The sequence below is a fragment of the Malaclemys terrapin genome, chromosome 5, assembly GCF_027887155.1.
Source record: "Malaclemys terrapin pileata isolate rMalTer1 chromosome 5, rMalTer1.hap1, whole genome shotgun sequence".
Taxonomy (NCBI): domain Eukaryota; kingdom Metazoa; phylum Chordata; order Testudines; family Emydidae; genus Malaclemys; species Malaclemys terrapin.
Window position 1 is genome coordinate 20,898,094 of NC_071509.1, and position 25,365 is coordinate 20,923,458.

General features: G+C 40.9%; 1 protein-coding gene across 5 annotated transcripts in view; it reads left to right on the forward strand.

Moving 5' to 3' along the window:
• Nucleotides 1–25,365, forward strand: part of HTT (huntingtin) — a 209,579-nt gene that overhangs the window by 53,235 nt on the left and 130,979 nt on the right. For all 5 annotated transcript variants that reach the window (XM_054030679.1, XM_054030683.1, XM_054030681.1 and 2 more), the window contains 10 exons: nucleotides 2,818–2,941; nucleotides 3,794–3,912; nucleotides 5,125–5,236; nucleotides 12,758–12,898; nucleotides 16,879–17,037; nucleotides 17,123–17,220; nucleotides 19,360–19,499; nucleotides 20,228–20,291; nucleotides 21,429–21,529; nucleotides 23,745–23,891. In XM_054030679.1, coding sequence (XP_053886654.1) covers nucleotides 2,818–2,941; nucleotides 3,794–3,912; nucleotides 5,125–5,236; nucleotides 12,758–12,898; nucleotides 16,879–17,037; nucleotides 17,123–17,220; nucleotides 19,360–19,499; nucleotides 20,228–20,291; nucleotides 21,429–21,529; nucleotides 23,745–23,891 — 1,205 coding nt within the window. The remainder of the gene's footprint in view (nucleotides 1–2,817; nucleotides 2,942–3,793; nucleotides 3,913–5,124; nucleotides 5,237–12,757; nucleotides 12,899–16,878; nucleotides 17,038–17,122; nucleotides 17,221–19,359; nucleotides 19,500–20,227; nucleotides 20,292–21,428; nucleotides 21,530–23,744; nucleotides 23,892–25,365) is intronic.

Below are 25,365 nucleotides of genomic sequence, written 5' to 3' on the forward strand. Positions count from 1 at the left end.
TACTGCACACAGCAATGATGATTGTGACGCTTGGTTGAGGAGATGAAGTAAAAGGGTGGGATATTTCCCAGGGATAAATGATGCTAAATGATGAACTAGTACTCGGCTGAGCCCTCAAGGGTTAACACATTGTTATTAATGTATCCTCACACTCTACAAGGCAGCCCGAATGGAGGGAGGGGAGACAGCATGGCAGAGAGAGACAGAGACACACAGCCTGTGTGAGAGAGAGAGAGAGAGACGAGCATTGCACCTTTAAGTACCCTGACCCCACTCTAAGTACATTGCCTTTTTAAGTAGATCATCAAGTTGAGATAGCAGCTGCTGCCAGCAAGCTCCCTCCATCCTGAGCCCTGGCTCCCAGGAGCAGCTCCAAGGCCGAGGACAGGAGCAGCACACACAGTGGTGGGAGGGACAGCCTACTGCCCTGCAATTGGTAGCCTGCTCGGCTGCCGCACAGGGAACTTAGGGGAGCGGGGAGCTGATGGGTGGGCTTCTGGTTCACCCTGGTTCAAAGTCCCCACCCACTAGCTCCAACTGGCTGCTCTTTCTGGAAGCAGTGGACAAAGCAGGCAGCTACCAAACAACGTTATAAGGGAGTATTGTGCAACTTAAAATGAGCATTTTCTCTAATTGATCAGCAACGGAACAACGTTAACCAGGACAAAGTTAAGTGAGGAGTTACTGTACCTGCTTTGGAAATCCAGTACATATATCTTCAGTGAGGTTTAGTGATGCTTAATGCATATACAAAGTGCCTCTGAAAGGCATATTATACTGTAAGTTGATAATAATGTAAACAATGAACTTGGAAATACCCAGAGGCCACCTGGTATTTAGCAAACAGGTTAAGAATTAACCATTTTAGATGCAATCTCTCCTTAGGCCTGTTCATTCAGAACAGAATTTTATGATGGTATTGCACCAAGTGTAACTGAAGTTAGAATTTGTCCTGCTGAATCTTATTGCTGATTCCATTTGCTGTGGAAATCATGTTCAGTCATCATGGAACCCTGCAATGCCATTTCTAGTCACTTTTTATTGTAAAACCATAGTGTAAAATACAAATGCATTTTAAAAACCAGTGTTTGAAAAAGTTTTTATTTATCTGCCAAAACCTGAGTTCAGGGTTTGGAATCTTCTCTGCAACAGCTAATCAAAACACAGTTCTCTAAAATTGTACTTCCTACATTGTCATAAGCTTTCCCCCGGAAGTTTGGAACACTGAACTTGGGTTTTGGCAGGTAAGCAAAAGAGAAACTGCTTCACAAGTATTGTTTAAAAATATTTATTTTAAACACACATATTAATGTAAAGATTTGGCCTTTAAAAATATTTGAGTGTGTTTATTTTTAACAAATCTATGGAAAATTTGATACCATGGCAATAATAAAGCAGAGTATTAGTGTATAAATCTAAATCTGTTATAGGTTTAGACAAGTAAGGAGAGAAATTAGACTAAACACACATACACAATAGGATTTTGAAATCCAAATAAGTGATGGACTGACAATTCTGAAAGTGGTCATATCCTATATGATCAGATGAGCCGGGCTTGCCTTTTTTGTGTTAAATTTGTTATCTTTGGGCTGTGGGCTTTTTCTTCCTGTTGTCTTTGTTTATGGAGTTTCCTGCCATATGAAATCCAAGAACACTATCTCTTGTTTTCTTGAAGATGTGTCATTTTAATTTGGTATTTTGTTAGACATTTTAACTGCTTTCAGACTTATGTGTTTTTTTTTAATTTATAGGCTGCTTTTTATTTGCATTGTATAGAGGGTTGATGTCATAAAAACTGTGAGGGGTGTTTCTAGCTAGTTTGTTGTTGGGATGGGAATTGAGGTGTCACTTCTTCGTCTTTCTGCATGCTTATTTAATTTTTGTGAGTCTGGGATTTGCTGTAAGTAGAAGAGGACCTTTTCAGGTCCTTTTAATATTTTAAAGAGAAATATTAAATGATGATCAAGATTTGTTTCATAATTATATGGTTGGATCTTAGACTTTTATAAATTAAAGACAAGAGTTATTTCCTGGCCAGTGCAGGATAGGAATGTTAAAGGTAACTTACTCAATCTGCATATTGTTTGTGTATTTATTTTCATATTATAGTCTAAGCAGCTAAAATTTCTTGACAGCTTGAAAGATAATTGGTATCTTTCACTTTAACGATTTACATGGCATTTTGCAGCCAGAAAATGAAGTTACCTTCTGATAGTATAGCTGTGAAATGTTTTTTGCTACCTTTTGGTGGTGGTCTCTTTGCATTAATTAAATAAGCAGCAGGTTCATAACATTAGTATCAGGGGTTGGATTTTTAAAAAAAACAACTCATTTCCATTAGACTTTGAGTTAGAATTAAGGGATAAAATGAGAATATCTTGAAGAGGTCCAGCCCTATGTTTTGTGGTGCCCAGTGGGATCACTGCTAGACTTCCGTTGCCCACATACTGCATCTGAGGTCATCGGAGGGTTTGGCAGCTGGACAGTTTAGGTCAAGCTGGGGCCTTAAAAGGGGGTGGTGGAGGTTGATAGCAGCTGGGATGGAGGATCAGTTTGCCTCACACCAATGAGAAAGGCCCAAGCTGTAGTACAGAGGCAGGCTCTAATCTAAGTCAGGCCTGTGAGCTATTAAGATCACAATTTTGCATCTTGGAAAAATGAGGAATCTGAAGTGTGGGGCCAGCACATAGCTGCACGCTTATGCTAACATGCATCAGACTGACTTTGGTTTGTGAATTACTAACATTGCATGTTTGTGCTCTGACTTGTGCACTCAAAGTTAGTCTACTCTAAAAGTCCACTCCTTGTATATCTTAGGTGCTAGAGGGTACTGAAAGCCAGTATTCTGGAATGCAGATTGGACAGCTGCAAGATGAGGAAGATGAAACTGCAAATGTTCTCCATGATGAATCCTCAGATCCTTTCAGAAATTCTTCCCTTGGTATGTTGATAAATAGGAAAAATCAATTACAAAAATAGTAGCATCTTTCATCCGCAAATGCAAAGTGCTCCACTTAGGAAGGAAAAATCAGTTTCACACATACAGAATGGGAAGAGTCTGTCTAGGAAGGGCTACGGCAGAAAGGGATCTAGGGGTTATAGTGGACCACAAACTAAATATGAGTCAACAGTGTGATGCTGTTGCAAAAAAAGCAAACATGATTCTGGGATGTATTAACAGGTGTGTTGTGAGCAAGACCCGAGAAGTCATTCTTCCGCTCTACTCTGCGCTGGTTAGGCCTCAACTGGAGTATTGTGTCCAGTTCTGGTCACCGCATTTCAAGAAAGATGTGGAGAAATTGGAGAGGGTTCAGAGAAGAGCAACAAGGGATATTAGGAAAAAGTTCCTAACTGTCAGGGTGGTTAAACACTGGAATAAATTGCCTAGGGAGGTTGTGAAATCTCCATCTCTGGAGATATTTAAGAGTAGGTTAGATAAATGTCTTATCAGGGATGGTCTAGACAGTATTTGGTCCTGCCATGAAGGCAGGGGACTGGACTCGATGACCTCTCGAGGTCCCTTCCAGTCCTAGAATCTATGAATCTGATTTCCAGCAAGACTGATTATCTATTTTATGTCTACCAGAAACAAATATAACAACATTCTGATGAATAAGATGAATGTATAAGATGAATCTTTCCTATTTTCATTTCTTTAATAAATCATTTTACTTGTTAATTCTAGGCTACTTTTTTTAACTGTCTGGTAATAAACTTCAGTTAAAAGTGTGTGATCTGCATTTAGCTTAATTTACATCTTAAATAATGTGCTATGTATTGCTTTTTTCTGAAGCCCTTCAGCAACCACACTTATTGAAAAACATGGGCCATAGCAGGCAGCCTTCTGACAGCAGTGTAGATAGATTCATGGCAAAAGAAGAAGCAGTAGAATCTGTTGATCATGAGATTAAGGTAAGACATTCTCTCACTCGAGGTGGGTTTTTAAGTTAGGTGTTTGTTAAATTTTCAAAACCAGCATACATGAAACAACTAATGGAATTCTGCTTTATAAGCAGATAATTTGGTAATCTGTACAATAGTAGGTATACTTTACAGTATATGTTCCAGCTTAAAAAAAGTACATTCCAGTCATCAACATTCTAACTTGTAATTAAAACTTCCTAGATCACATAAATACACTATCTTGAAAACTTACATAAACAAAAGACGGTATACTATTAAGCAAACATAAATAGACAAGTCATGCAATTAAGGGTGTCAGAACTACAGAGAGAAAAAGAACTCCCCTTTGCTGTGTGCATGAAGAGTAGCAAAGGGACATGTACTGAATTTTTCATCTGCTGCTCAAATATCATTGAAATACAGAACTTCCAAGGAGTTCAAGTTGAATGCAATGAGTTTTATATAGAAAAAAAATTTTTTTTTAATCCCCAACACTGAAGAGATATGCCAGATTCTCTATCATACTGTTTAAGCTAATAAATTTGGCAACTTCCAGAAGGATGTTACTCTTGAGCTTTCCATATTATGCTTCCAGAGAGCATAACTTTGTAACTGAAGGAGCTTCATGAACAGTCTTTTGTCAAACAGCAAGTCTAGATAAATAACAATCTACCAGAACTGTCATATTATAGTTTTTATGGTGAAATTAGAACAATTATAGTGCTGGTGGTGGCATCTTTGCAAAAATATTTGGTTTTAGGGCATTCTCACAGAAGACGTATTTAATGTGCCTCTGATTTACTACCAGGGATCCTAGTTTTTCGTGATTTAAAAAAAAATTCTCAGATTAACACCCTCCTCCCATAAAATCTGTTTTTCCACTGTTAAAATAAAATGATCTTTAATTTCCATAGCCACAATATAAATAGGTATCACTTGAACACACTGTTTAATTGATATATTCATAATTTTTAAGCTGGCAGCCCAAGCCCCACCCATTTCCCCTGTTATGCTACTGTATATGATTCTATTTTTTTCAAAAAATATAAAAACTAAAGATTCTCTGCAAATGCAGATTCTGTGTTTTTCCATGGCAAATAGATTTCTAGGATCCTTATTTATTACTTAATGTTTCTAAATTGTGTTCCCTCTTATGATTTTTTTAATTTAAACTTAATCTTAAAAGCATACATAAGACCTGTGATTTGCTTTTTGTAACAGCCTTCCAGAATAAAGGGAGATATAGGTCACTACACAGATGGAAATTCTGCTCCTCTGGTTCACTGTGTTCGTCTCCTATCTGCTTCTTTTCTGCTTACTGGGGAGAAAGGTGGTAAGTTGCTGTCAAAAACAGTGATGGCTTATTGTCTGCCTCAATATACAAAACAAAGTGTGATCACTTTATCTAGTTGTGTGACAGCTCTTCATTGACTGAGCGTATTGTTTTTTTCATGACAGGACTTTAAAGTATGACAACAGCTTGTAAAGAGCTTTAAAAGGATTTATAGCCTCTTTCGTAATTGCTGAACCTGGTTTTGACCTGCTCATTCCTGATGAAATTATTATATTACTGTAAACTTGCTAGTCAAATATTAAGTTATTTAAAAAAATGTTATTTAAAGGATGTTTTAAATGGTAAAATAACCAGATAACTTTTTTTTAACTCCTTAAGATGGCAATTCTCTAATTCTAATCCGTGGGGAGCTGGCAGATCACATGATAATGCCAGCAGCTCCTCCATTTTACCAGTGGTTTACATGAGTGTCTAGGTTTTGTATAGCATAGTTAAGCCTGAGATACCAGTAAAAGCAGCTAGAAACAAGGAGGTGGAGCTTGCTTAGACTGCTGCTGCATAAGTGGAGGAAATGGGTTTTTCTGTCTTGTACCAGAGCCATCAGCAGGAGTGGAACTGCCTATCAGTGAAGCCACCAGCAGGAAGGAGGGAAGGACTACTTACAAGATCAGAGCCACTAGCCAGGCAGTGTGTCCATAGGAGCAAATGGAGAAGAGACTAGGTGGTTTGGTAGCATATCCTACACAGAAGAGAACCAGGAAGCAAATTCAGGGAGAAAGAAGGACCAGACAGCCTGAGGAGTATTAGGGGACCAGATTGGGGGGGGGGGGGGGGGGGGAATAGCATGTGCAGGGGAACAGGGAGATGGACGACTGTTAGTTCCCTTTCCTTCCTGTCTGTAAGGCGCTAAAAGGAACAGTATATGTCTTTTGAAAAGGACCAGACACTGTATTTTACAGTTAAAAATACAAATACTTGAAATTTTCCATTTAAGCAATTGTTGCTGTTTTTACAGGGAAGCTGTGTAACTGCATGGGAGGGAAATCTCTCAAGATGTGGTCCACATTATATGAAGCTTGTAAAAACCCTATCTTAAAGGGATACAACTTAAATAGAACACACTTTTCTCTGAAAATTCTTTATCAATGAATGTTACATAGGGATACCCAAGTTTATAATAATTGAAATATGAGATTTTTCTTTTTTCCCCACTTTTCTCTATTTTGGATACTTATGTGGTCCCCCATTACCATATAGCATCTGAGTGTCTCAGAAACTTTTTTTTTTTGTCCTCTCCATGCCCTTTTGAGGTAAGAAAGTACTATTATCTCCATTTACAGATGAGAAACTTAGGTACAGAGAGATTAAATGACTTGCCCAAGGTTATGCAGGGAACTGAAGAGGGGTCTCTTAAGTCCCAGGCTAGCACCCCAACCTTAGACTATCTTTCCTTCATTTGTGCAGTTGACAGCATTTTGTGTATAATTAGTTTGGCTGTTTTCTCTGTGTGGATCTTTCATGCTGCAGTGGGGGAATAAACATTTTTAAAAACACTAAATGTAATTTCTGCAAAAATTGAAGTGGGGACTTAGGCAGATATAATACATGAAATTAATTTTAACTCCATTTTTAAAGTGGATTAGGTTTTAAGATGACATTCCCCATTTAAGGGATTGTCATTTTCCTTTAGCAAATATAGATATTTCTGTTTTGAAACGTGTGTCTTTGGTTCAAATTCTAGATAACATCTTGTTGCATACCAGCATGTTTATATAATAATACCTAACTCTTCGAGTACTTTTCATCAGTTGTTCTCTGGGCTTGTCCAGTGTTGATAAGTCAGAGTGTAAATCTATGGTGCTATATCCTGTTGCACGCTCACTAGCCATGTGGATCCTGCTACCATGCAATAAAGTGCCATAGTGCACTTCGCTGCAGTAGGTCAAAGAACATAAGGAATTTTTAGGGTGTACGGAGTCTCTCTACATTTATAATAATAATATAATTTGTAATAATGAAGAAATCCCATCTCCTAGAACTGGAAGGGACCTTGAAAGGTCATCGAGTCCAGCCCCTTGCTTTCACTAGCAGGACTAAGTACTGATTTTGCCCCAGATCTCCAAGTGGCCCCCTCAAGGATTGAACTCACAACCCTGGGTTTAGCAGGCCAATGCTCAAATCACTGAGCTATCCCTCCCCCCGATTCTAGATAACATTCTGGATAACATGTTATACCTCTCTGGCCCAGTGACTATTTATCCAAAGTGGAACAGTTGTTGAAGGAGAGAGTGACACTCTAGTCCAGTGGTTAGGGCACTCCCTGGGGAAGTGGGAGACCCTGGGTCCAGTCCCCTTACTCCAGTCACTCTTTCATTATGCAGAGTGGAACAGCTTCAACAGGAGAGACAGAGGGAGTTCCACATCAGAATATCCCATAGGTAGAGCACTGCTTAGAGCAGGGGTTCTCACAACAAATTTTTTGGTGGCCTCAGAGTGTGGCCACCAACTCTTGCTGGTGGCCGCTATGACACTTTTTCCTAAAATACTTAACTTTAGGAAAAACAAATAAATATGCACATGTTCATGTCCAAATCATAGTAATTTATTTATGTAGTTTTTTTTTTTTTTGCAGTTTCAGTAATAAAAATGATGGACAGTTGTGTCTATTCTTTACTTGACCTAAACAGAAAAGAGAGACAAATAAGGTGCTTTGCATGTTCTTGTCTTTTGTTGTTGTTTCTTTGCTTGTTTGGTTTTGGATTTTTTTAGGTTTGCTAGCTAGTAAGCCTGCTTCTGTGAACAATGATGTTTGTTGATATCACTTTTCACAGCAGCAGACTTGCTAGCTAGCTGGGAGTCAGTGAAAAATGATATTAACAAACATACAAATACCACTTTTCACAGCAGACTTACTCAGGCCTGGCAAGCCACGAGACAAATTAAGTCTTGGTCGGATGGGTAGGGAGACAGCGGGGGCCAAGGGTGATAGGGTGGATGGGTGAGGGACCAGGGGATGGAGCCTGCTGGGTCCTACGGCTGAGGGATGGAGCCCGCGGCCGGAACCTGCCACCACACAGCCAGTGCCCATGTCCAGAGCCCGCCGCTGAATGGCTGGAGCCTGCCTCCCGCCACCCCAGTGCTGAAGCCCTGAGCTCCACCACTCCCAGGAAGGTGGGGAACTCTCACCAGCTGTCTGCTCCTCCGGCATTTGTGTTTCCAGAGGGGTGATGACCTAACACCTCTGGGCGGCCCCAAGGGAGGGGGGGCTTAGCTCCCCTCCCAATCACTGCCCAGGAGGCTGTGGTCGCAAGAGAAGCCCTTGGTGGCCGCATTTGAGAAACGCTGGGTTAGAGCACTGGTTCTGAAAGGTGTGGGAGACCCCGGTTCAAATGCTTTCTCCCCTCTTTGCCTGAGGAGAGACTTAAGCCTGGGTCTCCCACATCACAAGTGAGTGCTAACCACTGGGGGGAAAGTTACCAGGTGTGTGGGCACCATCACAATGTAAAATGGCATAGGCATCTAATTTTAAAGAAGGTTCCTGGCTGTGAACTACGAAGTAGAAACAGGTGCGCCTCTGCAGTCAGGCACCCATCTCTGAGAGAGGAATGGAGTTTAGCACATTCCCCTTTCCTCAGCATCTCCTATTGGGTAGCTTAGGCGGGGAGCCACCTAGCATGCTCGCTTTTATGAATTGCAGTCTTAGGAGCCTATATCTTGCCATTCACTGTATAGGGAGCCTGGGCACCTAACTCAGGCTTTGTGGATCACATTGTGGTTTTTGTGATTTTTTTTTCTAAGAGCCCAGACTCCTTTGATGCATTCAGTCTTAAGTGACTTGTCAGGTCCCATAGGAAGCCTGTGGCAGAGTAGGGAATTGAATCCACATTTTCAAAGTCTTAGGCTGATGCCCTAAGCACTGGCCTATCCTTACTGTTTAAATTAACACCATAATTGGGGTTGAATGGTTGCTGCCGAGGAATCTCTCTTATAAAGTCTCTCAGCAATAGTGGCCATTGTGGTGGGTTGTGTCCATCAACCCCCCCCCCCCCCCCCCCCACCCCCCCCCCGGGTATGAGTGTATAATTCCTACTGACTTAATTGAAGTTGAGCACACATAGTGAAAGGAGATATTCCTCCCTGCCTCCCCCACCACACCTTTGTTACATGCCATACTACTGTCAGCTGTGTTCTCATAAGTTCTCTTATAAGCTTAGTGGGGAGACTGGAAGGGGAAGTCTTCAAGGAAAACCTAGGGTGCTCTTGGAGGTGGTGTTTATAATTTATAGCAGGGGTCGGCAACCTTTCAGAAAGTGGTGTGCTGAGTCTTCATTTATTCACTCATAATTAAGGTTTCTCGTCCCAGTAATACATTTTAACATTTTTAGAAGGTCTCTTTCTATAAGCCTATAATATATAACTAAACTATTGTTGTATGTAAAGTAAATAAGGTTTTAAATGAAGCTTCTTAAACATTAAAAATTAAATTAAAATGCAGAGCCCGCCGGACCGGTGGCCAGGACCCGGACAGTGTGAGTGCCTCTGAAAATCAGCTTGTGTGCTGCCTTTGGCACATGTGCCATAGGTTGCCTATCCCTGATTTATAGCAAATTTCCTCTCAAGATATCAAAGCACTTTACAAATAAACGAACAGTTTATGCATCTGTGAAATCAGCATATTTACCTCAAAAGAGTGATATGAGGCTGAAGTTATTCACCCAAAGTCGCACACTGTTTTTGGCAAATCTAAATACTATTTCCCAGGCTCTTGATTTCCATACCTTTGCACTTAAAAAACTAAACCCAGACCTTCCTCCTGTGCTCTGCCTGGGAGGAACTGATTCATGAAGGATACCTTATTTTCATTTTGTTCTTGAGCATCCTATGGACTCCAGAAATAAGACCTAGCTCCTGCCCTGAAAAGCTTATAATCCAGTTGTGGCTATAAACGTTAATAATTTAGGCTACAATTTAGTCATGGGAGTCACAGAATCCGTGACTTCCAAAGACCTCCGTGACTTCAGCCCTGGCGGCTGGGAGTTGCAGGGTCCAGCAGCCTCTCGCAGTGACAGGGAGCTGTGAGGTACCCCGCCACCTAAGGCAACGGGGCCCCCAAGCTCCAAGCTGCCGTGGGCAGGCAGTGGATCCCGCAGTTCCCTGGCAGCGGCATGGGGACCAGCAGCTCCGCGGCTGCCAGTGGCAGAATGGGGGACCTCTGCGGCTCCCTAGCTGCTGACGGCTGCTGCTGCTGGTCATAGGTGGACCCCAGCAGCTCCCTGCCACCGTGGCGGGTAGGGGAACCCTGCAGCTGGTGGCGGTGTGAGAGCCTGAAGCTCCCAGCCACCCAGCATCTGTCCAGCCCCTTCCCCTTTTATCATGGATATTTTTAGTAAAAGTCAGGGACAGGTCACGGACTTCCATGGATTTTTCTTTATTGTCCGTGACCTGTCCGTGACTTTTACTAAAAGTATCTGTAATAAAATCTTAGCCTTATTAATAATCACTAGTGCCACTCTGATCTCTGTCAGAACCTATAACAATACCCCGACATTATATGAGGGATGTTTTTAGAGGTGCCCACTTTCAGATGAGATGTAACACACAATTACTGATTATTTATGGATAGTAAAACCTCCGTAGCACTTCTACAAGGGTAGGAGAGTTTCTCAACCTCACTGTCCCACTCACATTCCAATTTAGGTAAATAATTTCTGCCCAGTGGAAATTTTCCTTACAGTTTCAGTTAGATGTGGCTGTGTTAGACCTGAGTGACTGACTTGTTTTTCCTCATTCTTGAGCTCTTGTCAGCTTGACCTTGAAATGTAAGAATACTAACAAAGGCAAAAGGAATCTTTCCTCACCCACATTTGCTTATTACCATAGCACTTAGGAGCCCTAGTCATGGACCAGGACTTCATTGGGTGCTGCACTAACTCAGAACAAAATGGCAGTCCCTGCCCCAATGAGCTTACAGATTAAATATATGACAAGAGATACCAGATGGATACAGACTGATGGGGAAGTACTAGGAAAAGTTGAGATAAAACTTGTCAGCATGACATGTTGTGGTCCCTGCGCACAAGTGGTCCCTGGTAACAAACCTAACCGTTGTCAAGTTTTTTGTAGACATCACAGGAAAGGAGAGTTTTGAGGTGGGTAATGAGGTAGCTTTGCAGATGCTTATGGGAAGCAACTCCCAAGTGTGTAGAGCAGCATGGGAGAAAGCACAGCAGTGGTTGTTTGAAAATTTAACAAGTGAACAGTACAGGCTGGCATCATGAGCTGATCGAAAGTGAGCATCGACAGCAAGTGAGAGATGATAGGTAGTGTGTATATTGATAGTGGAAGGCCTTGAAAGTGAATTAAAACAGTTAATGTTTGAGGAGATGGAGAAGAGAGCTAATGAAGGGATTCAAAGAGGGGTGACGTGATCAAAGCGAACAGTCTAGGACAGGGGTAGGCAACCTATGGCACGTGTGCTGAAGGCGGCATGCAAGCTGATTTGCAGTGGCACTCACACTGCCCGGGTCCTGGCCACCGATCTGGGGGGCTCTCAATTTAATTTTAAATGAAGCTTCTTAAACATTTAAAAACCCTTATTTACTTTACATACAACAATAGTTTAGTTATATATTATAGACTTATAGAAAGAGACCTTCTAAAAACGTTAAAATTAGTGGCACGCGAAACCTTAAATTAGAGAGAATAAATGAAGACTCGGCACACCACTTCTGAAAGGTTGCCTACCCTGGTCTAGGAAAATGATCTTTGCGGCAGCATTCTGAATGGATATGAGTGGAGTAAGATTGCATTTGTCAAGGCCAGAGGCGAGATGAGAGCTTTGACTAGTGTTTTAGTTGCATGGCTGGATAAGAGAGGCCGTATTTTAGAGAAGTTGCGCAGAAAGAATAAGCAGTATTTAGATATAGACTGGATGGGAGCACCTAAAGAGAGGATGGTGCCAAGATTATAGGCTTGGGTGACAAGCAGACATTCTTTCATTTTTATGCCTTTAGTAAAAATTCTTATGGGTTTCTTAATTTCCTGTACAAATTAACCCAGTTTAGATAATCTAGAATACTGTATTTTGAAACAGCAATTATTTTGCCTTTGGAATCACTATGCTGCAATAAAATGTCAGGGAGCTATTTTCAAAAACACTTTCTGGCTCAGTATGCCCATCCCTTCTTTTTACGTGGATTTTGTCTGCTTCTGCAGTGGGGATAGCTGTAGTTTTAAAACTTAGATAAGCATGTCACACTAGGATTTGATATATTCTTTCCTGTCCTAAACTATGTAATATTGTGCACTGCTAATGTAGCTACCACATTCTCAGTGAATGGAGAAAGCCGATGTTTATCAATTGGAAATTTTTTAGGAAGAAGGTGCTATATAAATGATTCTAATAACTAGATGCAATTATTGGGTCTGCATTAATACCTTGTCAAAAATATTTATCCAGGTTAAGTTGTAACAGGATATTAATTTTGTATGCTTTTGCTTTTTAACAATTGAAAGTAGTTACTTATGTTCAGCATTTTTCTTTTCTTTTCTTTTTTACAGCTTTAGTTCCTGATAGGGATGTGAGGGTCAGTGTAAAAGCATTGGCAGTAAGTTGTGTTGGAGCAGCTGTTGCCCTTCATCCTGAATCTTTCTTCAGCAAACTGTATAAGACACCTCTTGAAACCATGGGAGAAGAGTATGGTATGTTGAGGTTTACATTATAGTTCCCTACTCTTTTGTGAAACATTTTAACTTGTTGACTTTGGAAAACATAATTCAATGTCCAGTTCAGTTCTTTTGTGTACACAGAGCTCACGTATACTAGCCATGTCACATCAGTTTAAGTATTACTCTATTAAGTGCACACTAGTGCTGTCTTAAACTATTTCAGTTACAATGCCCACATTTCCCACTTGGCTATGAGAAGCAATGGACACTGAGAATTTGCAGCAGTACCAGTGCACTATGGGATAGTAGCAGGAGAACTAATTAAATCATTTTTGCTTGCCTACAGCTATGCTGGCACTGAACCAATTAGTTTAACCAGTTTTAAATATGCTAATGGTAATCTGTTCTAAATGATTAGCCCCTTTCACAACTGTTTGTAAACCATTTGGTGTGTCTGTGTGGATGCAGAGTGTTCTACAAATGTTCTAGGGTTTTTAACAGGTTTTAATTTTTCTAAGTGTCAACCAAGCCTGAGTGTTACACTTCAGGAATCCTGTTTTAGATCTCACCTTTACTACACCTAATGCAAAATTATATGTCTAGGAACAAAGAATATAGATCAGACTTAGGATGGGGGACTGTATCCTGCAAAAATAGTGACTCTGCAAAGAAGTTAGGGGTCTTGGTTGATAACCAGTTTAAAATGAGCTCCCAGTAAGATGCAGTGGCTAAGAGGGCTGATGCTACCCATTGATGTATAAATGTGAATATGAAATGGTATTACCTCTGTATGCAGCGTTAATGAGACCATTACTTAAAATGCTATCTCCAGTTTTGGGTACCTACACTTTAAGAAAGGATGCTGAAAAATTAGAAAGGGATCAGAAAAGACCTACAAGAAATATGTGAGATCTGGAAAACGTGCCTTATAGTGAAAGACTTAAGCTCAATCTCTTTAGTTTATCAAAGAGGAGTTTAAGGGTTAGGTGATATGATCATAGTCTAAGTACCTACATGGGGGAAAAGATTTCTGATGATGATTTTGGACTTTTTAATCTGGGAGACAAAAGCATAACCAGAGCCAATGGCTGAAAGTTGAGACTACACAAATTCAGACAGAATATAGGATACAAATTTTTAATGGTGTAATTAATCAGTGGAATGACTTACTTAGGGACGTCGTGGATTCTGCTCCACTTGAAGTTTTAATCCATGATAGGATGTCTTTCTAGAGGTACTCTAGCCAGCCAGAAGTCAGGGGTTTGATGCCGGAGTTGGGTGAAATGCTATGGCCTCTGTTATGTAGAAGGTCAGACCAGATCATAATTGTGGTATTTGTATTTTTTTGAAAAGTTTGTTTCTGCAGCCTACTGTCTCTCACAGGTCTGGGTATCTGGACTGCGCTCCTCTATCTGTAGCTAACGGAGGCGGGTCAGTGTTCTGGTGCTGTGTGGTCTGGTCACATTGCCTCTGCTCCTGCTTACTGCCAGATTGTCTGTCTCTGTAGCAGCAGACAATGGTGTTTATTTTGCTGCCTCCCTTATTCCTTCTATTTTAACTTTACTGCCCAGTTTTTTGGGTAATGGAGAGCTATTCCTCCTCGGGTTGGTTAACCCCTTAGGGGTTCAGTCCTCCTTGAGCCTCCACTGCAGCATCTCTGTGAAGGCTCCTCTGCCCCTTACAGGCATGGTAGCGCAGCAAAGAAAGCACTGGAGCAAATCCAGGCAGTGCTCTATATGTGAGGTAGCCTTCCCAGGCTCAGCAGATGGAGAGTTGTGCTCAGCCTGCACCCAGCCTTCCATCCCTAACTCTGTTAGGTCTTGGGGCAATGAGTTGGATAGGTCCCTGCCCACTGAGGCAGCTGTAACTCCAACTGGAGAAAAATGGATCAGGAACCCCAGTGCAGGGCAGGAAGAGGTTCCAAAAGCAAGGACCCTGACCACTTGATTCAGGGATTAAGTCCTAGGGGACCTCTGCAGAAGAAAGAAGGGAAGCCCGGGGGGCCATAAATCCAAGTCTTAAAGTGGGTCCTGAGCACCCTGAGGAAAGAAGCTGGGTTTCTAATCAGCCCCTTCCCTCCTTCCAACCAGGAAGACTCTGACAATGAATTCCTTCCCTCCTCCTGGGACCCTGTGGGCGAGGGTTCTGAGACAGACCGCTGAAGAGGGTTCCAGGCCCTAAGAAAGGCAAGCCGCAAAAGGCCTCACCAAAGCTGCAGTAGAACTTCTATGCTCTCAAAGTGTGCAAAAAGGTTTAAAAAAAAAAAAAAACGTGAAAAGCTAAAGTGGGAAAGACAAAGCACCAAATATGTGGGAGAGGGGAGTCTTCCTTCTCTCCTCCCTCTCCTCCACTGGGGAAGATGAGCTGTCTGGCTTTGAAATCTGAGTTGGCTCCAGTGAGTAAGCCTCAGAGTAAATTTCTCTATTTCAAAATCCTCCCCTGATGCTGCAGTACCCCTTTGCTCCTCCTTTGAGGAAGTGATTAGGGATGAGTGGAACAAGCCTGATAAGGGCGAGCGTGTTAACAAGAACAACCTTACTCTATAACATTCAGGAACCAAAGGGCTGTGTGTTGATGTCGCTGTTGTGTCCCTCTCCAGGGATAAGGTTATTCCCTCAGAAGGTGAGTTCTTCCCTGAAGAGCCTGCAGATAGAAAAATGGAGGCTGCTCTCAAAAAGGGCTTTGAACCCTCCTTGGTTTCTTTAATTTATGGTATTAGCAATAATCTAACCAAATATCTTCATTTGCTCACTAAAGGGCTTTCTAATTTATCTTTAAATCACAATGACCTGAAACTTATACATATGATTTTTTTTTTAAGTTGAATATAAGTAGTGTAGAGATTTTCTTTCAGATTTTTATCATCTTAAAAAAATACAGACTGGTGCTTTTTAGGTATCTTGTAGTTGGGTAGTGGATTTCTTAATAGCAGCTTGGTTGAGGTGGTGAAGTTAGAGAGTGGAAGAGGGAGGGATATTTCCCAGGGAATCCCTTGCTGCTAAATGATGTACTAGCACTCGGAGGGCTAACACATTATTGTTAATGTAGCCTGTTAATGCAGTTCTTTGAAGGATTGGTGGTTGTAATTTTTGCAACTATGCTAGAATATTATAGGATTGGGCTTAGAGATGGAGAAGACTTATTGGATCCTGCAAGGACAAAATATTCATAGATTTAAAGGTCTGAGGGGCCCGTTATGACCATTTAGTCTGACCTCCTGCATAATGCAGAGCATAGAACTTCACCAAGTAATTTTTGTATCAAATCCAATAACTTCTAGTTGAACTAGATTTTTATATATTTTATATATACACCTCTACCCCGATATAATGCTGTCCTCGGGAGCCAAAAATCTTACCGCGTTATATCGAACTTGCTTTGATCCGCCGGAGCGCTGCTTTACCGCATTATATCCGAATTCGTGTTATATCGGATCGTGTTATATCGGGGTAGAAGTATATAATATTTTCTTTAAAAAAACCACCCAATAATAATGGAGAAATCCCATCTCCTAGAACTGGAAGGGACCTTGAAAGGTCATTGAGTCCAGCCCCCTGCCTTCACTAGCAGGACCAAGTACTGATTTTGCCCCAGATCCCCAAGTGGCCCCCTCAAGGATTGAACTCACAACCCTGGGTTTAGCAGGCCAATGCTCAAACCACTGAGCTATCCCTCCCCCCATCTTGATTTAAAGATTCCCAGTAATGGAATAAATTGTTTGAGTGGTCTTCTAATGCATTACCTGTTCTATACTATGTTAGATATTAATTGGGCCACAAGTATCATTCCAAAAGTGCTGCTTCATTATGAATTTAGTGAATGCTTGGATGATAGAAAATAGTAACATGCTTTCATTTTATTTGTTTTTGATGAAACTTTGTGCCTCGTTTATTATAACTGATATACTGCAGTCTATTTTACATTTGTTGTAAGGAATGAAATGTCAATAGAAGACTTGTTAAATCCTAGAATTAGTATTTTTAAAATAAAGTAGTTGTAACTTATTTTCTCAGAAGAGCAGTATGTATCGGATGTTTTGAACTATATTGATCATGGAGATCCCCAGATTAGAGGAGCTACTGCCATTCTTTGTGGAACCATTGTCTACTCCATTCTCAATAAATCACGTTTTGATGTGGAAAACTGGCTAGCAAATGTCAGAAGTTCAACAGGTAACAGTTGCGTTATTTTGAGGGGGTTGTTTTGGTGCATGTAGTGAAAACTTTGCCCTTATTGTTTCATTATTCTTTCTTTCAGGAAATCTCTTTTCTCTGGTAGACTGTATACCTCTCTTACAGAAAACTCTGAAAGATGAATCCTCCGTTACATGCAAACTGGCTTGCGCAGCTGTGAGGGTAAGCAAAATTTCTATTGTTTTTTGCTTATATTACCATAGAGCCCTTGACATGGACTAGGGCTCTATTGTGCTAGGTGCTGAAAAATCACAGAATAAAAAGATGGTCCCAGCCCCAAAGAGCATACAGTCAAAGTATGAGAGGAGACAAATACTGACTGATGGAAGAATTCAAGGAAATTAGATAATTTTGATTAGCATGATGGGCAGTAGTTATTAATGCACCTAGTGGCCTAACCATTCTCCAATTTTTTTTATAAACATCATAGTCAAGGAGAATTCGGAGGATAACGAGAGCACTTTGTAGGGGTTCACTGGGAGCTGCTCCCTAGCATGAGAAAAGTTCTTAGTAAGTGGGCAGTGGAGGCTGACGTTGGTTGGTTGATAATAGGTGGGAGTTAACATTTTTGTAGTGAAAGAAAGATTGTGGAGAGCCTTGGAAGACAAACAATTTATATTTGATACTCTAAAAAGGGGGAAGCCATTTTAGGGATTAAAAGAGAGGGGTGATATGGTTAAAGTGGCAAGTCAGAAGAATGAACTTTGCAGCAGCATTCTGAATGAATATAAGTGGCACAAGATTGCATTTGTCAGGGCCAGTGAAATTGCAGTAATTGAGATGCGAGCAGAGTTTTAGCTGTGTTGGATAGGACAGGTCCCTTAAAGATGTTATGTAGAAGATTCTGCAAGATTTATACATACCCTGGATGTGGGGACCTAGCGAGAGAGAGAGAGAATGCCCAAGCTTGTGGGGAAAGATTAAGAGCTCTGTTTAAACCATGTTGAGCTTGAGTTGATGGCTACACACCCATGAAGAAACGTCAGAGACCAGCAGAAATTTTTAGGTTAGACAGAAGGAGACAGGTCTGGAGTAGTGGTAGATTTCTAAGTTGTCAGCATAGAGATGGTAGTTGAATTTGTGTTTGTGGGTCTCATTACCTAGAGATAAGATGGGGAGGGAGAAGAGGAGGAGACCAAAGAGTCTGTGGAACCCTCACAGAAAGTTGAGTAGGGCACTGATGGAATGATTTGAGAGGTAGGAGAATCAGGAGAGGGCAGAAGCCAAGGGAGACAAGATTTCAAGAATAGGAATATGGTTCTTTGTGTTGAAAGTGGCTGACAGGTCAAGGAAGAGGAGGTTGGAATACTGATTCGGAGCTTTGGCTAAGCAGAGGTCATTAGACTTTGGCGAGAGCAGTTTAATTGGAACACAAGAAGCCGAATTGAAGAGGGTCTGGAATGGAATTGGGGGAGAGGAACTCCGGTCAATGAAATGTAGTCGTTTAAATGTGTGAAAAAGTTCACATTTTATGGAAGCTGGGCTCTTTACCCTGTAATCCATGATGATTTTATGTGTGTACGTATGAGGTGGTTGCACTTAAAATACATTCCATTTTTTAGTGGCATTCCCCATTTTAAATTTAGGCAATTGTTGCTCAAAGTGTGGTGTAGAGTCTTTTAAAATTTTGGAAAATTTAGGGAGGTGTAGGGGTGGCTGGATGTGACTTTGGACACTTAAATTTGGGTAGTCCTCAATTAAGCATATTCTACGATTATAACACTTAGTCCCCTTCAGCATAAGTAATTCAAAGCACTTTACAGCTATTCATTCTCAGAGAGAAGTATATTACTTTTGTAGAAAGGTAAAATGAGGCATAGAGGTAGAAGAATCCAGAAAGGATACATGACTTGCCCAAGAACACATAGTGAGCCAGCACAGAATTGGGGATAAAACCAAGGAGGTATGACTCAGTCTTTTGCTTTGACATTTAAATTTAATATTGCTTCTTTCCCCCCGGTAGGAGTCACTTCACTAGGGAAGAGGTTTTTGAGTAGTTAGAGGTATCCTTCAAGCATCCCTCAAGCCCTATAGACCGTGGCCCCTCAGGTGCTGTCTTGCTGTCTCTTGAGTCTTGAGGTCTCTTGCCAGAGTTTGGAGCCTTCAGACTTTCCTAGCAGCTCCCTAAGCTCAGTGCCGAGCCCCTGTAGAGGTGCTCTAGAGTTTCTCTGCTTTGGCCCCTGCAATAGGTTGGTTTTAGGTTTTTATATGTGTAAGCATGGAGTTGGTGCAAGAAGAAACGCTCTGTAAATCAATAAAAGGTAGCATAATAATTAAAAACTTGTCTCTCTACCTTTTTAGCATTGCATCATGAGCTTGTGCAGTAGCAGTTATAGTGAACTAGGTTTACAGTTAATCATCGACCTCCTTACTCTGAAGAATAGTTCTTATTGGCTAGTAAGGACAGAGCTTCTGGAAACTCTTGCTGAGATAGATTTCCGGTAAGTGTGCATATTTCATTAAGTTGTGTTGTAGCTGTGCATACAGTACCTTGTATGGGAAACCTAGCTTGTGAATTTAAGTTTGAATAGTTTGAAAAATTAATGAACCTCTTATAAAACAAATCCTCAAGACTGACTAGAAAGCTGCCATTAACACCAGTGGTTACAGGATTGGGCACATTAGCAACTTCTGTGTATTCTTTTAATCTGCTTGAATCTGTCATCTAAGAAACTGTAAACAGATAGATATAGCCCAGTGTTCAAATAACTGGGGACTCCTGTGAAATCTATTGGAGTCCTAGATGCAGCACAATTTTTAAGCTCCTTCCTTCTGTTAGTTTTTGTCAGCTATTTTCCACTTTTCACTTATTCCAAAAAACGGTTTGGGTAAATAATACTGCACTTATGTCCTTGCTTTTACATTCCCTTACTCTCCAAAGGCTTTTTGAGATAGAAGTCTTATTTTTTAAAAATAAATTAATACAAAATTGCCCCAACCAGAACCTAGTTGAGCATGTTGGAAGCTTTAGAATGTTGTTTCAATATATTGTCTTTTGAAACAGATTAACAAAAATGTGCTAATTCTGACCTTTTTGCCTAAATAATTAATAAAAGTAAATTTTAATTCTTTTAAAAATTAATTACACTGTCTAATACTTAGGAAAAATTCTTGTGACTTTAATGATGGTTAGTAACGTGGTTTGTCTTTATCCATTTTATCTATTAAGGTTAGTCAGCTTTTTGGAAGGAAAAGCAGACAATTTGCACAGAGGTGTTCATCATTATACTGGGGTAAGAAGCATTGTTCCCTCTAATTTTTCCCACCCGTGTGCGGAATGAATCCCCTATATGGAGGGGATGTGTGACACATCACCTTCATATTGGTGCACATAAAAAAATTAATGTGGTGGGGAAGGGTTCGGAGTGTGGGAGGGGGCTCAGGGTTGGGGCAGAGGGTTGGGATGCGGGCTCTGGCGTGGGGCTGGGGATGCGGGGCTTAGGGCTGGGGCAGAAGGTTGGGTGCTGGGGGTGGGGCCAGGGATGAGGGGCTCAGGGCTGAGGTGTGGCCTCTGGGGTGGGGCTGAGGATGAGGAGCTCAGAGGATTGGGTGCAGGGGGTGAGGGCTTCAGCTGGGGGTGTGGGCTCTGGGGTGGGCCTGGGGATGAGGGGCTTGGGGTGCAGGAGGGCTGTGGTGGGGAGAGAGGATTCCCTCCAGCTCTCTCTCCTCACAGCAGCACTTGGGCTTGGCGGGAGAGGTGCCCCTCCCTGCTGCGGCAGCTCCAGGGCTGGGCTGCAGGATAGGCACCTCTCCCCTGGCCGTGGCAGAATTGGGGCTGGGGTGGGGGGCTGGGGCACATTTGGACCAGGGTAGGGGTGCCCCTCCCCTAGCTGTGGCAGGTCCCCAGGCTTGTTCCCTGCGTGCCTGTGCAGTGCTAAATAGGCTGCTGAATGGCCATGCGGCCACAGAGTTCACAGGGAACTTAGGTAAGAAGCCTATCTTTTGCATATTCTATCAAAGCAGTATGATTGGCGTTTAAGGCACTGATCCAGTAAAACACTTTAAGTATATGATTAATTTTAATCAGGTGCTTAAGACGTACAGAAGCCAATAGGATTTACACATGTGCTTTGCTGAATCATTGCTTAATTCTTAGTACTGGGTGTAAAGTTGCTTTTCTACTTAAATAGAGAACTTTATAGTATGATTTTAAAAAGTTATAATGTTTAGATTATTTCCATATGTAAATAAACAGTTTGTTCAGCAATGTAGAAGTAAAACTGTTACATTAGGTACTTCTGTCTACAAAGGAATCATACTTTTACATGTTGACCCTACAAAATACATCTTTAATAATCTGTGAAGTTGGTCAGAGCAATGAAAACGTGCTATGATGTTTCATCTTTGCTTATACTAATCTATTCCCATAGCTATTAAAACTTCAGGACAGAGTACTCAACAATGTTGTAATCTACCTTCTTGGTGATGAAGACCCCAGAGTGAGACACATAGCTGCAGCTTCTTTGATGAGGTATAAGCTAAAACAAAGGATTTTAATAATATGCTAGCCTAATACTTCCTGTACCTGCAACTAACTAATATTAGCACTTATTTAACATTCTACATTTTAATCCTTGTTTTTATGTACATCTATAGCTACACACACACACTCTACTTGGGATGGAAGGAATACATTAGTTCTGAATCACCTATTGTTTTGAATTATCACACAGTGATTTCCATTTTTCAAAGCATTGCATAAACATTTAATCTTCACAATACCCCTTTGAGGTATTACTCCTGAGGTGTTAATTCTGTGCCAAAAAATTCTGCACATTTTATTTGTCAAAATAACACTATATAATCGCACCAGTTTCAATTATTTTGGTAATTTATTTGAAAATACCTGTCAATAGGTATGTCTGTATTGTTACAGACCCAAAAAAATTCCCCCAGGAGTAGTGTTAAAGAATCTGCTATGACAACCCAGTTCCTGTCTCTCTGTCCCATCCCCTCCAGAGCCCAGCTTTGGGGCCAGACTCCCACACCTCCTCTTCCACCCCGAGCCCAGCCGTGGGGTGCCTCCCCAGCCCAGACACTTGCACCCCATCCTTCCCCAGAGCCCGGGGATCCAGAGAGAGAAACAGCCTGATCCTGGGTCCCAGACTTGTATGGCGTTTCCTGCACGTCGCTTCCTTCCTTCAGGGCGTGCTGGGAACTGCAACTGCCAGACCCTCCAGCTCCCTCCCCCTCCCTGCTGCAGTGTCTTCTATTTGGAGCTGGGAAGCTGGGCTCTGCTGGTTCAGCGGCAGCCAGCAGCCCATTTCTGTGAGGGGGGAAAAAGGGAAATTTTGCGCAGAACATTAATTCTGCACAAATTCTGCATTGCACAGTGATGCAGAATTCCCCCAGAAGTAAGGTGTATTATCTTCACTACACAGATGAGGAAACTGACTCCAGGAGGTTGTGATTTATTCAGTGACATGGAGGGAGTTGGTGGTTAAGCTTGGACTAGAGTTCAGGAACTGTACTTATTTTTCAGTCTTGTGTAAGGGATCATAGCAGCCAATCCTGTAGCAGATCATGTATGGCTATCATATTCAAGAATGGCATTTGGGAATGAAAGAGTAACACAACACTGGTTCTCCACTTGCGAAGTAACTTCCTTCTCTCCATGTGTCAGTATATAATGCCTGCATCTGTTCACTCTGTGCATCTGAAGAAGTGAGGTTTTTACCCGCAAAAACTTATACCCAAATAAATCTGTTAGTCTTTAAGGTGCCACCAGACTCCTTGTTGTTTTTGTAGATACAGACTAACATGGCTACCCCCTGATACTTGAATCCCTGGGTGCCACTCTTCAGTATCTCCCATGTCCACATCTGATTCAGTGGTGTAGCACATAAGTTAGTGTCACAAAAGACTGTTCTTCTGCCTTTGTCTTGAATGGGAAAGTTGCCAGAATATTAAGTGACAATGGAGAGGGCAGTGATTGGGAAAGAATTGTTGTCCGAAGTTGAAGTGCTTTTATACAAGCCTGCAAAAGATTGATCCTCAAAATCTAGGGTGAACAATCTGGAAGTATTAGTCAATGGGTTATCCTGTCACTAAACTATATTTTCTAGGGCTATTAAATTCCGTCTATGTTAACAAAAATGAATTGTAACATCACATTATAATTTACACACGAAATCTGGCTCAACATTTAGTTTTCAGTGCACTACAACTTTTCTAGCATTGTAAAATTAGTCAGTTGACTCACCAGAGTGTGTGCATGTGTCGCTCTATGAATTATTTGGAGTCAGAAGCTAAAGATCTTGACATGTGTCCTCACTCTGTAAGTGACATCAATCTTAGAGAGGGAAAGAGGCAGGGGAAGAAAATTGTTGTTTGTTACTCAGCACCAATCACTGTTGCAGATATTTTTAAATTACTTTGTTTCCAGAGTGAATCTATTGTATTCCTTACTGGAACGCTAGTGGCCACAATAGAGGACGGTGAGAGTAAAGGTAAAATTGGAAAAGTGGGCGGTCTTAAAGTCTCCAGTAAGGATGTAAATGGTTCCTTTTAGTTAAACGTTTGAGGAGAAAGTGTGAGTTTGAGTTTAGAGTAACACTTTTAATTTTAAAAATCAGCACAGATTTACCGACACTTCTCCCTAAATTGTACATTAGATCAGTTTTTGTGATACCTATCTTTTAAAAAAGGGGTTTGTGTACTATTTTACATTTTCTGCTTTATTTAAGGCTTGTTCCAAAGCTGTTTTATAATTGTGACCAAGGACAGGCTGATCCAGTAGTGGCTGTGGCAAGAGACCAAAGCAGTGTCTACTTGAAACTCCTAATGCATGAGACTCAGCCTCCATCTCACTTTGCAGTGAGCACTATCACCAGGTACAGTATTTCCAGTATTGCATTTGCCTTGCTCTAGTTAAAGAAACACTGGCCATAGTTAAGTGCCTAAATTCGGTTAAGTGCGCTGTTGTTACCACAAAGACTTAAGTGCATGCTTAATTTTATGTACTGTGAGTATCTTCATTTACTTCAACATCTTTTCAGGGTTGAGGTTTTAGCCTTGATTTTTTTCAAAGGTGCAGACCCTTTAGAGTCAATCAGAGTTGCGAATCCTCAGCACTTTGAAAATTAAGCCTTTTATATATAGGAGCCTAAAATTAGCATCAAAACTTTAAAGTTTTTATCCACTGCTATGATGATTTAAAAAAAAATCTTGCCTTGGCTTCTAATCCATTAGAATTATTAAAAGTTAATACTATAAATCTAATTACCATTTGTGCTGTCTATTTACATTTTGCACTTCATTTAGCTTAGCCTGTGAAATTAGACCAGTCTATTTAGTCAATTGAACCTTTAGTTTTCATCCACAAGCATAATGCTGTTGTGCCTGGAATGCTAACACTACAAGGAAATTGTTAAGTAAATTGTTTTACATTAACATTAAAAATAATTCTTAATTCTACTCATATTATTGTAGGATTCACGAAAAATCTGTTTTTGTGGCCCAAATGTACAGGTCACCCTATCTCAAAAAACATGGGGATGACCGAAGGGATCCAGAGATGGATGATGAAAATGGTTAGAACAATGAATAAACTTAAATACGAAGAGAGTGAAAAGGCTGGGACTGTTTAGCTCTCAAAAGAGACAAATAAGAGGCAGTGTGGCAGAGGTATTAAAATAAGGAATGCCATAAGATAATCAGGAGCACCCAATGTCACATCTGTCTTCCATTTAACCTTACTGCCATTGGACACTAAAGTGAAAGGCAATAAATTTAAAACTGATAAAAGGGAATACATTTTAACACAAAATTCAACTAGTCTGTGAAACTCATTTCTCTAATATAAAATGCCACTATAATGATGAAACCACCCATAAGTAAATTAGGATACATTTTTAAAGAGGGATATAAACGTCATGCTTCAAGACATAATTCAACCATCAACTGATGAGATTAGGAAGAAACTTTCTGTTTTGGGAGGATGATAATTCCATAATTGCCACAGTAGGTTTTCCGGGAACTTTTCTGAAGCATCAGTCTCTGGTCAGTCTCTGACAAAACACTGAATTATATAGTCACTGATCTCATTTGGTAAGTTACCATGAATTTCTGTCTTCTTATTTTTTTGTATATGATCTGTTCATATCTACCAAGTCAGTTCCTTTTTTTTGGTCAGTATTATTAAAACAATTTGTGTTTTCAGTTGCACCTCTTTTCCTTGTTGCATTTAAAACCAAACCTCTTATATGTAATGGAATAGTACAAAATAAGTCAAATGTATTCTAATCTGGAGGAAAAGGTTTTTCCTCCTTAAAACTTGTGTGTTGTGTTAATGTTGTAGGGTGTTTT